Source organism: Amphibalanus amphitrite, unplaced genomic scaffold (genome assembly GCF_019059575.1).
Source record: "Amphibalanus amphitrite isolate SeventyFive unplaced genomic scaffold, NRLGWU_Aamphi_draft 000171F_arrow, whole genome shotgun sequence".
Lineage (NCBI taxonomy): Eukaryota > Metazoa > Arthropoda > Thecostraca > Balanomorpha > Balanidae > Amphibalanus > Amphibalanus amphitrite.
The window spans coordinates 385,832-400,378 of NW_024881666.1; the positions used below are offsets into that span (position 1 = coordinate 385,832).

The following is a 14,547-nucleotide window of genomic DNA, read 5'->3' on the forward strand; positions in this document are numbered from 1 at the left end:
CCCCAGAAACAGCTCGGCTGGCGACATACGAGTGGTGGTGTGTGGCGTCGAACGGTAGCTGAACAGGAATCTCGACACCCTGGTGTGAACTGAACCAGAACGCTGCTTTTTAAAACTGCTTTTGAACGTACCCACGCCTTTCTCTGCCAGCCCGTTTGATTTCGGCGACATCGCAGGTGTAGTCAGATGAGTGATGTTGTTCTGCTTGCAGAACAACTTGAACTTCTCCGACATAAAGCCTTGTGCATTATCTGTGCGAGGGAGGCCCCAACAAGCAAACGATTGCCTTAAAAGTTCGAGTGTCGCTTCTGTGCTGGTGCTCCGGGTGGGGTATACAGGGTGGGGCAGAAAGATTTACCTCTTGATTTTCTTAAATATTTCGGCCCCGAACAAAGATATCAAATTGATTTCTGGCACATATATGCAGTAACATGTACACATCTCAGCGACGGCATAATGACTCAATATGGTCACCTTTGCCTTCACCACTGCTTCGAAACGTCCCTCTGCGGAGGGGCACGAGCGCCGCACTGTGTCCCCGCCAAGATTCGACGGTGCCGTCTCGAGGGCCAGCTTCAGGGCGGCGATTCTGCTGTGTGGCACTGCACACAGCCTCCTCTCTAAGATGGCCCAGATTGCGAAGTCCATCGGGTTCAGGTCTGGACTTGATGATGGCCGAATGTCTTTGTCCCAGAACCCAGGCATGTGGGTCTTCCACCACGGTTGAGCGATGTTGGCCGTTTGCAGCGGCGCACCGTCCTGGACGAAGACGTATCCGTCTCAGAACGACTGAGTGACCCAAGACAAAGCATGTTCCTCCAGCAGATGGACTTGAACCTCTGAATTCACTTTCACAGCCTCCTTGATGAAGACCAAGGCTCCTTTTGAGCCGTCGGATGCGACGGTAGCCCAAACCATGACACCAGCAGGCTTCAAGCAACAAAAAATGGTGCGAATAGCAGGATCAATGCTGGATGGACCATCTGCCAAAATGTTGACGCTTTGGGAGTGTCTCTGGGGCTCAGGCATGAACATGTTGTCATTGGACCAGCAGAATGCCTTGTTACCGGCGCTCCTGATCTCCTCCAACGTCTTTTGGATCCTGTGTAGCTGGTTTTTCTTGGATGCCGCCGAAATTAGGTGTCGACGTTGCATCCTGTATGACATAAAGCCTAAAGCTCAGGCTACACTATCAGCGTTTTTTCAGTTTCTGCGTGATTTAGGTTTCCGCGTTTTTACGGTTTCTGCGTTTTTTCGTTCCGGGCGGCCGCCGCGTGGACGGCGTTGTTTATAGCATAGTGATGGATAAGTGATCAAATTAATTAATTATTCATGCTAAATATTATCGTGTTTTAACAAAATTATGATTAAATAATTGTTTTAAAGATTTTACAGCTAACAAGAATATATTTTCGATCATAATCATTTGTAAGCTTAGTTACAATTATCATATTTGAAGCAGAATGATGAGTTTTTAAACACATCTTGTCTTCTTTAATCATGAATTACACCATTTTCATTATTCAAATTTGAAACTGTTCCATCGTCACAATATTATTAGAGACAATCACTCCTAATCATTCATCACTAAAACGAAATCCCGCAGAAACCGAAAAAAAGTTCACAGCTCTGAACTTTTTTTCGGTTCCGACTCGTCGGTTTTTGCGGGTTTTCGTTCCACGGGACGCCAGACTGGCAGTGTAGCTTGCGCAATGCATTCGCTATGAGGCGAACTTGACGACGCAAACCGAAATCCCGCAGAAACCGAAAAAACGTCGGAATTCATGCTAGTGTAGCTTAGGCTTAAGCCGTCGTTTATGATTCTCTTGGCGGTTCTGGGCTAAACAACGAGTTCCCTTGGCAGTTTGCGCATGCTTCGCCTAGGAATTGAAACACCTTCTTGTGCACGATATCAACTGGCTTTTTGAAGCGGAAATCCCTTGTTCTGCCTGGCATGTACTTCGACGACACTAGCACTGTCTTTTTAAGTCATTTAATTATACTGCAAACAGTTTTTACGGCAACACCGAGCTGTTTGGCAACGCTTCGGGAGCTGTGGCCAGTCTACTTCAGCGCCGCAATTTGGGCTCACTTAGTCATCTTCGCCATAGCACAACAACAACTATTACAAAATGTAAAAACGATCTTAAAGTTGATACATGAGTCAGTTGGGAAGCTGCATGCAAAATTTTATCAAAATCCGTTCATAACTTTTTAACCCTAGAACGCCTAGGGGGGGGTTGTATCAACCCCCCCCCCTGAGGTTTTTTCGAAGTGCACGCTAAACGGCTTGTCGTAGCGGGCTGAAATTTTCAATACCCTCTGGGGCAACCTTTGCGCATCTTTTGCCGAAAAAAAATTGATCGGGTCATGTCAGGTCACGGAGTTATGACGTCATAAGAGGTACAGCCTCCGGCCGGATTTTCACAAACTGAGTGCTAACGCCCGAGGTTTCCTGCCGGTGCACTATGGTTGGAAACGGCCTCACGGATGGCCGTGGGCAATTTCGGAATATATGTATATTTGGGGTGTCATTCTGTTGGAAATTGATGAAATGTTTTGAATTGGGCAGAAAAAATTATTTAGTTGCGCATTTAGTCTCCATTATTGTACGTGGAATCGGGAGTTTCTGACAGTGACTTTTTTGGTGCGCCGTCAAAGGTTTAAACAACCGCGCTGGTGATAGCATGTGGAGTACCTCCATGACGTTGTAAAACTGGATTATTATATATCAAAATAATCCTTGTTATGTTGGCTATCGAGTGGAGTGACTCTTTTTCCCATGCGTGTTCAAAATCAGGAACGGCATTGCATTCTGTTTGCAGTGTCACCACAGCAATATTTGCAAAATTGCGTTTATGTTTCATTGGACATACAAAAAGTTCTCCATCGACCTCCATTGAGCTTTTTGGCAGAATAAATCGCTGTTCAATTCTGCGTAAGGGGAACGTAAAAGCAGACTGCGCACTTGTGCGCAAAATCGTCCGTGAAGCGTCATCTCCCGAGGCGTACCTACCCGTCGCTTCGTTAGCACCAGGTCGGCTCGTCAGTCTTGCAATCGCTTATCCTTATAAATGATGGTAAGAAGCAGGGTTGCGGAGTCGTGGTGGCGCCAAATCCGACTCCGACTACGACTCCGACTCCTGACTCGTTGCCATGACTCCGGCCGACTCTGTCTCCGACTCCGGACCCCTGCCAGTGTTTCGGAGTCGCGATGGAGCTGTTCCGATTCGGACCGACTCCGACTTCCACTGCGGGCTCCTGACCGACTCCGACTCCGACTCCTGGCTCGTTGCCACGACTCTGGGCGACTCTGACTCCGACTCCGACTCCGACTCCGACTCTGACTTCGACTCCGCACCCCTCGTAAGAAGTAACTGCTCGCCCCTGCACCTGGAGTATGAATATCGTGCAAACGTGTATGGATATCCTGGAGTATGGATATGGATATCCACTGACAGAACAGACATACAGACATGCTGTAAACTCCATTACACTGCCAATACCATGGCAAATCAAATGGCTATCTATGGTTTTTGATCATCGTTCTACAGTTTCCAAAATCTTGAACTGAATGTTGGCAATTTCTCGTGACTACTTCACGACCATGACGCATGCATTTCTGAAATTGATCTTTTTTCAACCAGCCACGTACTCGTATGATAAAATGAATGTCACCATCGTGTTCTACGCCCAAAAGTACCCATAAAACATGTGTCATGCATGGGCTGCGGATAGGTACCAGTTTTAATTTTCGGGGTTATGTGCTTACCTGATTGACCTGACTTTGACCCTGGCCAGTGGCCTATGCTTGACTGACCCCTACATTGATCTGACACTCTTTTAGCACTTATATGAAGGGTTGTGACAGTTGTGACAGTTGTGACAGATTGTTTAGGACCAACTGATGACTGAATTTATTTAGGACCAACTGATGACGATATAATCGAAACGCGAAACGCGAGGCACCGATTGCGAGGTTCTAAAGTCCATGCTACTGAAAGCCCGATTTCAAGTGTTTGACCTGACCTTGACCCGACCTGTGACCTCGAAATTCAGCTTTAAAGTATTCATGTGAATCGTCTCGTCGCGTTCTTCTTTCGTTTGCCGCGCCTCGTGCGTTTCGCTGCGCCTATTTGTTCGCGAGTTATCGGCTGGGGGCGTTGAACGCCCCCCCCCCCGGCAAACGGCGGATGGGGAAATACCCCAGCAACTGCCGGGTTAATCTGACGCATGTTTTGTCATTTGATCGTCATTTTATTTCTTACTTTTTTGCCTAATCTAAAAAAAAAATCATAAATACTCTTTCTCCAAATTTGTGACCCTTTATGACCAATAGTAAGACACTGTGCGTCACTACGTTGATATTTCTCGCCCTAAAGCATAACAACAATATCCATTCAGTAATAGCAGTATTCAAAACATGTTCAAAATGCCTCACGATATCGATAACATAACGAAAGACATAGGCGACTTATGACATACTTGCAATGATGACGTCACACACGCGTGACGTGACGTGACCTCGTCATTTCTGAGTTACTGTATGATGCACGAAAGACACTGGTATACCTATGCAAAGTTTCATCGCAGTCGGTCTACGCATTAACAAGTTATGGGCAAAACATTTTTTCGCGTTGACCCCCGGCCATCCGTGAGGCCGTTTCCAACCATAGTGCGGTGGTACGGACATCGGTTGATGGATCGTGATGAAACTTCCCATGCATGTTGGGGCAAGTATTGGCTATCATATGGTATAAGAAATTTGACCGGGTCAGGTCAGGTCACGGAGCTATGACGTCACAAGAGGAACAGCGTCCGGTACTATTTTTGAAAAGCGCCCGGACCACTATTTTGCTAATTCTTGTCACCTCAATGGGAATATGCAGCAATATTAGCTTCTATAGGGAGCAAATGGACCTCCCAAATCCAAAAATACAATCAAATTTCAAAAATTTAAATTTTGATTTTTCGAATTTCTGCCGCCGACTGTGACCTTGCCGACTTCCGGCGCTCCCAACGCGCCATTTTTAGAGCTAGGGAAACGAAATACATACCAAACGATAGAGAATTGATCAAGGAACACGATAGTGAAGGTTTCAAGTCGATATCTCCCGCCGTTTTGCCGCAATCGCCGCCGAAAGTTGAAAAAAGTCTATTTTTCCGAAAATTTGACCTATGACCGGTCAAAAGTAGGTCAAATGTTGACCTAGGACCAAAAAATATACCATCAATCGCGAGATCTCGTTGAGAGCAATCCGTTGGTTTTTTCCGCTAAGCTCTACGACCTTCCGTTTCGAAACGCCAGGGGGGGGTCGTAACAACCCCCCCCCCCTGGTCGTTCGTGTTATGAGAAATGGCCTGGTCGTGCGAGGGTTAAGTAATGGACTGAAAACAAACAGGTAAATCTTTCTGCCCCACCCTGTACATCCATCCACTTGGAATGAGCATCAACTACAATCAAGAACATCCATCCCGACATCGGCCCAGCATAATCTAAATGTACCCGTTCCCACGGTCGGGACGGCCACACCCACGGGTGAATAGGCGTTTCAGGTACACCCGCGCGGTGCTCCTGACACACATCACACTGCTTTGTCATCGAAACGATATGGTCATCAAGATTCGGCCACCATACATACATGCGCGCGAATGACTTCGTTCGGGATTCCTCTTTATGCCCCTCGTGGAGCATTTTTAACACCTGTGTTCGGGCTTGTGGTGGGACTACTACCCGCGCACCCCACAGTATACAGCCATCCTGAATGCTAAGCTCTGCCTCTCGACTCTTAAATGGCTGAAAATCTGGTCCAAGTGAAACGGTGCTTTGCGGCCACCCGTCTCTGACAAACTGCAGTACTCTCGACAGTACTGGGTCGTGCGCCGTACCGCTGCGAATCTGATCAACGGAGACTGGCGACTCAGTCAAGAACTCCATCAAGTGAATCGTTTCCGCTGGTATTGGACTCTGTTTTATGACCAGTTGGAATCGGTAGCCTACTTAAGGCGTCACAGTGCACCTGTTTGGTGCCCGGTATATACTGTAAGTGGTAGTCGTACGATCCTAGCATCAGCGCCCACCTGACCACCCGAGGCGATGCCATTACTGGCAGTGGCTTTTGCTCCCCGATCAGCCCCAACAGTGGCTTGTGGTCGGTCTGAATCACAAACGTCTTACCAGCTAAATAAAAATGAAAGTGTTTCACTCCAGCTACCACGGCCAAACCTTCCCGGTCCGTCTGCGAATAGCGCCGTTCCGTCTCATTGAGGGTACGACTGAAAAACGCGATTGGTCGTTCACCCGAGGGCGTTCTCTGGCTGAGAACGCACCCAATACCGACCGGGCTTGCGTCACATGCCAACACTATAGGCAGGTCGGGGTTAAAATGTGCGAGCACTGGGGGGCTCTGTAAGAGCTTTTTGGCGTTCTGAAAAGCGTGGAGCTCTACATCTGTCCATCTCCACACTATGTCTTTGCGCAGGAGCGCGTACAGGGGGGCTAAAACGGAGGCCAGTCCGTGCAAAAACTTCCCATAGAAGTTGATGAGCCCCAGCCAGCAGCGGAGTTCAGACAGATTTCGGGGCTCTGGCGCCTCGGTAATCGCCCTGACTTTGTCGTCGGTCGGTTCGATCCCCTGTCCGCTAATTCGGTGCCCCAAATACGTTACTTTGCTCGCGCCAAAAACGCATTTACTCTTGTTCAGTTTTAGCCCCGCTCCCCGGACCCGATCCAGCACCTTCCGCAATGCTACATTGTGCTCCCGCAGTGTCTTTCCCGAGCAGACCACATCGTCTAAGAATACCGCGGTGCCCGGAATGCCTGCTGGCAGTGTCTCCATGGTTCGTTGAAACAGGGCGGGCGCTGATGAGTAACCGAATCCAAGCCGAGTCGGCCTCAGCAGCCCCTTTGACGTGTTTACTGTGAGATACTCTCTCGAGTTTTGTCAAGTGTCAGTTGATTATACGCTGACTTTAGATCCACTTTCGAGAAAACCGTGCTACCCTGAAGCTTAGTCGCCAGCTCCTCGAAACGCGGCAGCGGGTACTGTTCGACGGGAGCAGCTTTATTGACGGTCAGGCGATAATCGCCGCATATACGCACTGAGCCATCAGACTTCGGCGCGAGGACCAGCGGCGCCGCCCACCTACTTGCTCGCACCGGCTCCCATAACCCTTGGTCAAGCTCGGCCTGCAGCTGACGCTCTACTTTCTCACGGTACGCCAGCGGCACGGGACGAGGCTTGAAAAACCTCGGTTGCACATCCGGGTCAACTGCGATGCTGACTGCCTCGACAGTGTACCGTCCTAACTCGGAACTAAAGACATCGGCATACTCAGTAACCAACTCGCCAATGGAAACATCAGTCGACACGTGACAAATCTCCGGCCAGTTCAGCCTAAGTTTGGCCAACCAGTCACGGCCAAACAAAAACGGACCCGAGCCACGCAGAATAATCAGTGCTCGGGGTTACATGAGCAGAGTTAATACGCATTAAAAACGGACTACAATGGTGAGCGAATAGGAAATCCGTTCCTGATACGCATTTACTTGCTCATGTAACCCCGGTAATAGACAGATCAGCCATCTGGTCCCCATACTTGACTCGAACCTGCGCCTGTCCTTTAATCCCCAACAGCTCCCCACTGTACGTTCGCAAAACCTTGTTGCATGGCTGAATCATCGGACCCTGTTCCGGCCAAATTCTCCTATACTCATCCTCCGAACATACAGACAACGCTGCTCCGGTATCAAGCTCCAAACGAACAGGTGTGTCGTTTACACATACATCAACATACATCGGCGGTCTTTTCTCGGACATATCGGCGTCCTGAGAACGGAACAAAAAATATTCATCACCCTTGTCCACATCAGCGCTCTCGACATTCCTCTCCATCCTTCGATATGACACATTTTCCCCACCAGTGGCCATACCTCGAAACGTGTCGACTGGGTCCGGTTCGATGTGCGGCGTCAAACCGCCCGAGGGCGCCGACGCTCCCGGCACGATATCCCCCTGGCCCGTTCCACCGAGTCCGTCGTCACGCCGGGTCACAGCCACCTCCAGCTCCGGATCGCTGAGATGCTGCACTCGCGGCGTCATCCAGTTGAGCGCACAGGCCACCCGTAAGTGACCCACGGCGTGGCATCTGTAGCAGCGCAGCTGCCGTGCCGGACACTCGAAGTCGGCGTGCTGTCGCAGGCAGCGACGGCACTGCGTCTGGTCCAGCAGTCGACGATCTGCACCGCGAGACGAGACGAACACGCCGCGGCCCTGCCACCGTCCTCTTGAAACTCCCATCGCTGTCGATGCGCTGACCCCGGTCGTCGAGACGCTGTGTGGGCCGCGCAGCTGACCGACCCCGGCACCACGCAGCTGTCCGCGGCCACGGGCGCCGCGACCCCGGCCGAGGTAGCCGATGACGTCATCTCCAGAGCCGCCCCCGAAGGAGTCCGACGCTCCGCTGAACTGCGAGGCGTCTGAAACTGCCGATTCGCTGAGTTGAGCGATTTGAATGGCTGAAGCAAGCGACAAATTCGCCTCTCTGAGCAGCTTGGCTTGAACTGGCTCATTCCTCAGACCGCACACAAATCTGTCCCGCAACATTTCGTCCGTTGTTGCGCTCAGAAACCGGCATGGTTTCGCTAAATGGCGCAACCGGGCGACAAACGCCGACACAGACTCTCCCTGGTCCCGAACTGCACGATTGAACTGATATCTTGCAGCGATTGATGATTGCTCAGGCTCAAAGTGCTCCAGCAAAATCTGAACGATGTCTTTGAAACTCACTGAGCTCACTGTGGCAGGTGCGATCAGGTCTTCTAAGAGACTGAAGGTAGTCACACCAACCGCACTGAGGAAAATGGCCCGGCGACGCACATCTTCCTCTTCTTCCACGCCGTTAGCAATAAAATACTGCTCCACGCGGCGTGTGTAGGTACCGAAGCTCTCCAAGCTCGGATCAAACTCTGGTATCCGACCAATGCCAGCCATCCCTGATCCCTGGCCCGGTTCGTAGCACCTCGTCGCCACTGTTCCAAACACGGCGGTCCGCTCTGAACTGGCTGTATTGGGCTCGGTCCACATGCCCCAGGCAGGGTCACCAGAGGCGGCTCCAGGCGACCCACCGAGGGTGGAATCACGGGCGTACCCAGACCCCAAGCCCGAGTAGGTTCAGTCTACCACAACGTAGTTCAAACCGATGGCGTCATAGGTCAGGTCAAATGTCGAATTTTCATCGTTTACGGGTATTTCAAGAAATGCGTTGTAAACTCGAGTAAAATGCATTTCAATGTAAATCATCGATGGGGAAATGTTCATCAAACACATATTTTGCTATTTGAGGTCACTGATACCAGGTCAGGTCACAGAGGTCAGGTCAATGAAGGTCACATTATGAAAATATGTGATGCATGTTTTATGGTCCATTTTATATGCCAAATACGATTATGTGGGTCAGGCAGCCTTTGGGGTCAGTTTAGATTATGTTCTGGTGAAGGTCAGGTCAAATTCCACTAGGTCCTCCCCGTGGCCTAATGGATAAGTCATCCGTCTCCTAACTCGGTGGCAGCGAGTTCGCGGCCGGGAAGCTCCACACCGTTTGACCCGCGTTCCTATATTAAACCAGCTGGCAACTGGCGAGACAGGGCCACGCTAGACCCGGGAGGACCGTGCCGCCATCTACCTGCGGCACGTTAAACTTTCGGTCCAAATTATCACCGGTGAACCGGGCGCTGGCAAGGCCGTGGTGTCCGTGGTGTCATTCGCAACAAGCAGTGCTTAGCGTGGCACCCGGGCCCATAGCCACCCATTCATCCATTCGAAAAAAAATCTAAAAAAATTAGGTCAAATTTCAAAGTTGATATTTTTGCATAAAATGGGTATCGATCCGATGCAGTTCGTCACGGAGAGTTCAATGGTGGTCTTTGTTTCGCGCTACGTGGTCTAGAAATGCTGAAAATTGAGTTAATGAATTTGACGTCATGAACTTTGAAGTTTTTTTCGCTATAATTTGGCCAAAAAGGAGGTATCGATCTAAAATTTGGTATGTATAGTATATATAAGAGCGCAGGGACTGTCACATATCTTCCGGTTTTTTTTCGATATTCGGAAAATTTTGCATTTTTTATTGCTTTTTTCTTAAAAATAATTTTTTTTTATTATTGGGGGTCAAAATCCCAAAATTTTGAAAATCCGAGATAGCAGTATTGTAGCGCCGCCTTTTGTCTACATGACCATATAAAAAACTTTGAAATTGCTTAGTAACTGTAGCTTTTGTAAACGTGTCAATATTTCATGTTTTTGCTCATTTTTGCTCGAACATGACCTCAGTTTGACCTCAATAACTCCTGACCTTAGGTGACCTAAGACTTGAAATTTTGTGTGAAGGTGTCAAATTGATGCCCGGGTAGGTACTTGAAATTTGGCGGCGCTGCGCGTCGCCGTTTTCTTACTTTTTAGGAAAAACCACAGGGGGAGGGGGCAAATTGCCCGCCCAGCGGGGCGAGGGTTAATGCACTAAACCAACGATTTAATGGATAATTCAAATCGCGAAGAACCGCCGCGCGCGCGGGTGGCGCGTAACTGACTCCGGGTTGTTGGTGCCGCGTGCTGCCAATTTTTTTAAAATGTAGAAGTGTCTCCAGATTTTTTTACCTTTCGCTACGTAATGCTGAACGGCCATTGCGGCCGGCCCTATCTGGTATGCGGCCGGCCCTATTTGGCACAAAAAAATATCTAGAATTATCCAGCTAGTGTTAACTCTTGCATGTGTGCGGCGTTTGTCAGCTTCTAACGTGTAGGGGGGGGGGGGGGTCGGTTGGACCCCCCCCCCCTTGCCGTTTGGCCCCTGATCGAGCTAGAGCTTCGCGGAAAAAAACGAGTGTGGAGCGTGTTGCCCGTAACGATGGGAAGCCGATGATACCCAATTTTAAGGTCCTATGTCATTGATTGACCTTCCAAGGTCAGGTCAATGACCCAAAAGTCGCGAAAATTGGGACCTGCTAGAACTTCGTAAAGTGAAGCTGATACGGGGTTTTCCGGGGTGCCTATCACGAATTTCATGTTAGTTTTGATTACAGATGATGTCTTCATTCATTTAGGTCAGGTCTGGTCAGGTCAACCATTAGGCGTCCTGCCGGCTATACATAGTACATAGGTGTCAACTACCACTGACGACGTCGTAACATGTTACGAAGGCACTAAAACTACTTAGCAAAGGTTCAAATGGATGCTAAATTCGAAATCAGCCCGAAAACTACCCTAGAAACATGTAAAACTAGAAAAAAGTTAATTTTTGGCGGGCACGAGACGCGACCGTTTTGACATGACTGATTATGAGGGGCTGTGCATGTTTTATAAAGTCGTTCCACTTGAGAAGCGCCGTACCGCCTTAGATCTGTCATTTATGTGTGTCGTCTTATCGGGAAAGTTCGCTGCTTCTTGGTCACTTTTCGTTGCGTGTGCCGGTCCGCGCGACCCGTAGCCCAGGAGCAGGACTTTCTTTGTACCGCCCGGCAGAGTAACTACATCGATGTCCGCGCTCTTTTCTCGGCTGCCGCGTGCTTTTAACGCATTTTTACTCATTCATCCGTCTTTTGACATTTTTAATGATTCGAAGTCTGCTTTGCTCCGGTTGTATTATTCCAACATTTAGTTTTACATCAATGTTATGCTTGCTGGATATTTAATTGTATTGAATGAATGATCGTGTGAATGAGGACCACCGTCAATGGGTTTTACCTGTGTGTGGCTTTTCAAATGAATGAAAAAAGAAATGAAACCGAGGTCATCAAAGGTCAGTGACCTGATTTGACCTTCAGGTGAAATCAGGTGAAAAATTTGAACTTCAGGTGACGTTGAAACCCACCGTAATGCATGGGACGAACATCATTTCACATGTTTGGACGTTTATAATCACAAAAAGACTAGAAATGTGCGGATAATGTGAGCTGACATACGCTGAATCGCGATTCCGGCCAAACATGGTATCGAGAAAAGGGTCACAGGTCAAAGGTCATTTAGGTCAGGTTCATGAAATTTTCAGAGTAGGTGTAAAATTGATCAACTCGAGGGTACTGCAAGTTTCGTCGCGATCGGCCGCGTTTTACGCGAGTTATTTGCGAAAAACCATGGGGAGGGGTCCATCCCCATGTGGGGGGCCACATGCGAGGGTTAAGCTATGGGCTCGTAGGGAAATTATTTGTGTAGACCGTCAAAAGTAGCGGCTGGCAGATGAACCGAATTTTGGAGGGCCGTCATTCCAAAAATAGACAATTTTGAGACGAATGACTTCGGACTGGGGCCTCAGCCACCTTAACACGTTTCACTGAATAACTCCGAAATTTAGGAAAAAAAAAACTGATAATCCCTTTAATGCTGCGCCATACGTTTAGGTGGTCTCTTTGGAAAAAAAAAACTCAGGGCAGAATGTCGCTGAATATATCTGGTCTTCATCATTGGAAAGAAAAAAAAACATCGGTGTATGTGAGGACACAAAAAAATGTGTGCATGTACAGAAGCATATCATTGCGCGCTTCCATTATTGAATAGTCAACCCTTAGCAGTAGGTAACTATTACTGTTTTTGTGGGAGAAATAATCCGTACATTGCAATGTGTTAAGGACTGTACGTAAACTTTGTTCAAACTAATGCTTGTTTTCTTATAACTCAACCGGTGAGGGGAGCGAGGGTAAACAAAAATTGGGAGTTTCCTTGGACATGTGTGCTGCTAGTTGTGCTGCTGCTGCTGGTGGTGCTGGTGGTGGTGGTGGTGGCAGTGACGGTTGTGGTGCTGCTGCTGGTGGTGGCGGTCGACGCCGGCGTACGGCCTGCAGAACGTCAAACAGTCGTACCGGCTGCGTTGGCGGGCTATGCGCCGGCGCGCCGACCACCCGCGGTGCAGCCCGCCTGATGCCGCTCGGTCCGTTAACAGCAGCGCTTCTCTGAACACGAGCAACTGCTGCGTGACTGGGACATGAAGCGCTTCTTCCCGGCGGTGAGCGGGCCGGCCCGGCGTCACCGCCGGCTGGAGTCAGAGTCAGCCGTGTCGGCGGCGCCGCAGCGCTCCCGGGAGGCGCCCGAGCCGGGCACGGCCGGCCGACTGCGCCAGTGGGTGCGCCGCCGAGAGAAGACGGACCTGGAGCTGACGGCGACGCGCAGCGCGGCCGGCGCCGCCGGCCTGGCCAAGTCATGCTCGGAGCCCGCCCCGTTCGAGGTGACCGGCCTGCGATCGCTCCCGCCGCTTACTAACAGTGGATGGCGCCGCCCGCCGACTGCTGCCCCCTCGTCGTCTGTGTGCTGTGACAGTAGCGGTAGAGTTGCTTCAACTAACAGCACTGCTTGGCCGAGAGGCGCGTCGCTGCTGCGGTGGGGTGCGCTGAGCTCTGTTGTTTGAGGTGCGCTGTGGGATGCCTCTGGGCTGCTGCGGCAGTGGCGCTCCATCCGCCACGGTTGGCGGCCCGCTCTCTGCGATGACCTGTAAAGTCCTGGCTACACTATGCGTTTTCTGCGTGCGTTTTTTGCGAGTTTGCGTGATTTGCGGAATATCGTTCTAGAAAAAAGGTTATTATTAATTTAACTTCTTTAATATTTATATAAAAGTTAATAAAACGTTTACGTTAATTAAAAGTTTATATGAAAAACATACAACAAAAACGTAATGTCGTTTCTTTCTAGAACGATATTCCGCAAATCACGCAAATTCGCAAAAAACGCACGCAGAAAACGCTTAGTGTAGCCAGGCCTTTACTGGTTGTTACTGGTTCAGTTTCTTGTTTCAGCTGTCGTTGGCCGGTGCTCCGTGTCCCATAAAGTCTGCAATCTGCATTTCTTGCCGCTGGCGCCAAACCACCTCAGCTCCTAAAATTTCGCCATTTTTCTCAAAACGTGGGTTCATTGCAAGTTTGCTACTAAATTTAACCCGCGCCGGGCCGGTGCTCTGAGATTCCGCGCCGGGCCGTGGGGGGGTGTCTGAACACCCCGCCCCCCTTCTAACTCGGCTCCTGGGCCACGTAGCGACACGCGGTAAGCGGCAATCGAAAGAACGTCCAAAATAAGGACGAAAACACTTCGGCCATTTTTTGGGTCAGGTCAAAGGTCAGGTCGTCACCAGAGGTCACCAAATGTAAAATCTATATCTAACTTACTATTCAAACAGAATCCGTCTGTCTGTGAGTCTGTGTGTCCGCACATCGTGTAGTGGGTTCAATTAACCTCACCTACACGGCAGATGGTACGGCGTAGGGGGTTGAAATTTGCACACCTTCTAGGTGACGTCACGGGTCAGCGCCTTTTCTAGGTTTCGACTCGCTGGGGTGCACGGTTGGCACGTGGCGGGCGCCGGAAGAACGCCAATGAAATTTTGATCGGTTCGTAGATCTTCATTGAGAGCCGGGGTCGACAAACTTTGTGGACTAAATGCATGCCGATCGGTGGCGGGTGCCTCGCATTGGCAGATGGGCAGGTTATTAATTTGAATGAAAAGTGGCGAGAGAATGTGGTGATTTTCATTCAATGGGAACAGTTGATGATACAAGTATAAAAATGC

At 49.7% G+C, this 14,547-nt stretch overlaps 1 protein-coding gene across 6 annotated transcripts in view; it reads left to right on the forward strand.

The window, feature by feature from the left end:
- Positions 1-14,547, forward strand: part of LOC122383716 (serine/threonine-protein kinase mig-15-like) — a 396,652-nt gene that overhangs the window by 180,809 nt on the left and 201,296 nt on the right. For 4 of the 6 annotated variants that reach the window (XM_043370438.1, XM_043370439.1, XM_043370441.1 and 1 more), the window contains exon 14: positions 12,934-13,215. The exons of the other annotated variants lie outside the window; for them this stretch is intronic. In XM_043370438.1, the coding sequence (XP_043226373.1) occupies positions 12,934-13,215 (282 nt within the window). The remainder of the gene's footprint in view (positions 1-12,933; positions 13,216-14,547) is intronic. 6 annotated transcript variants of the gene reach the window in all.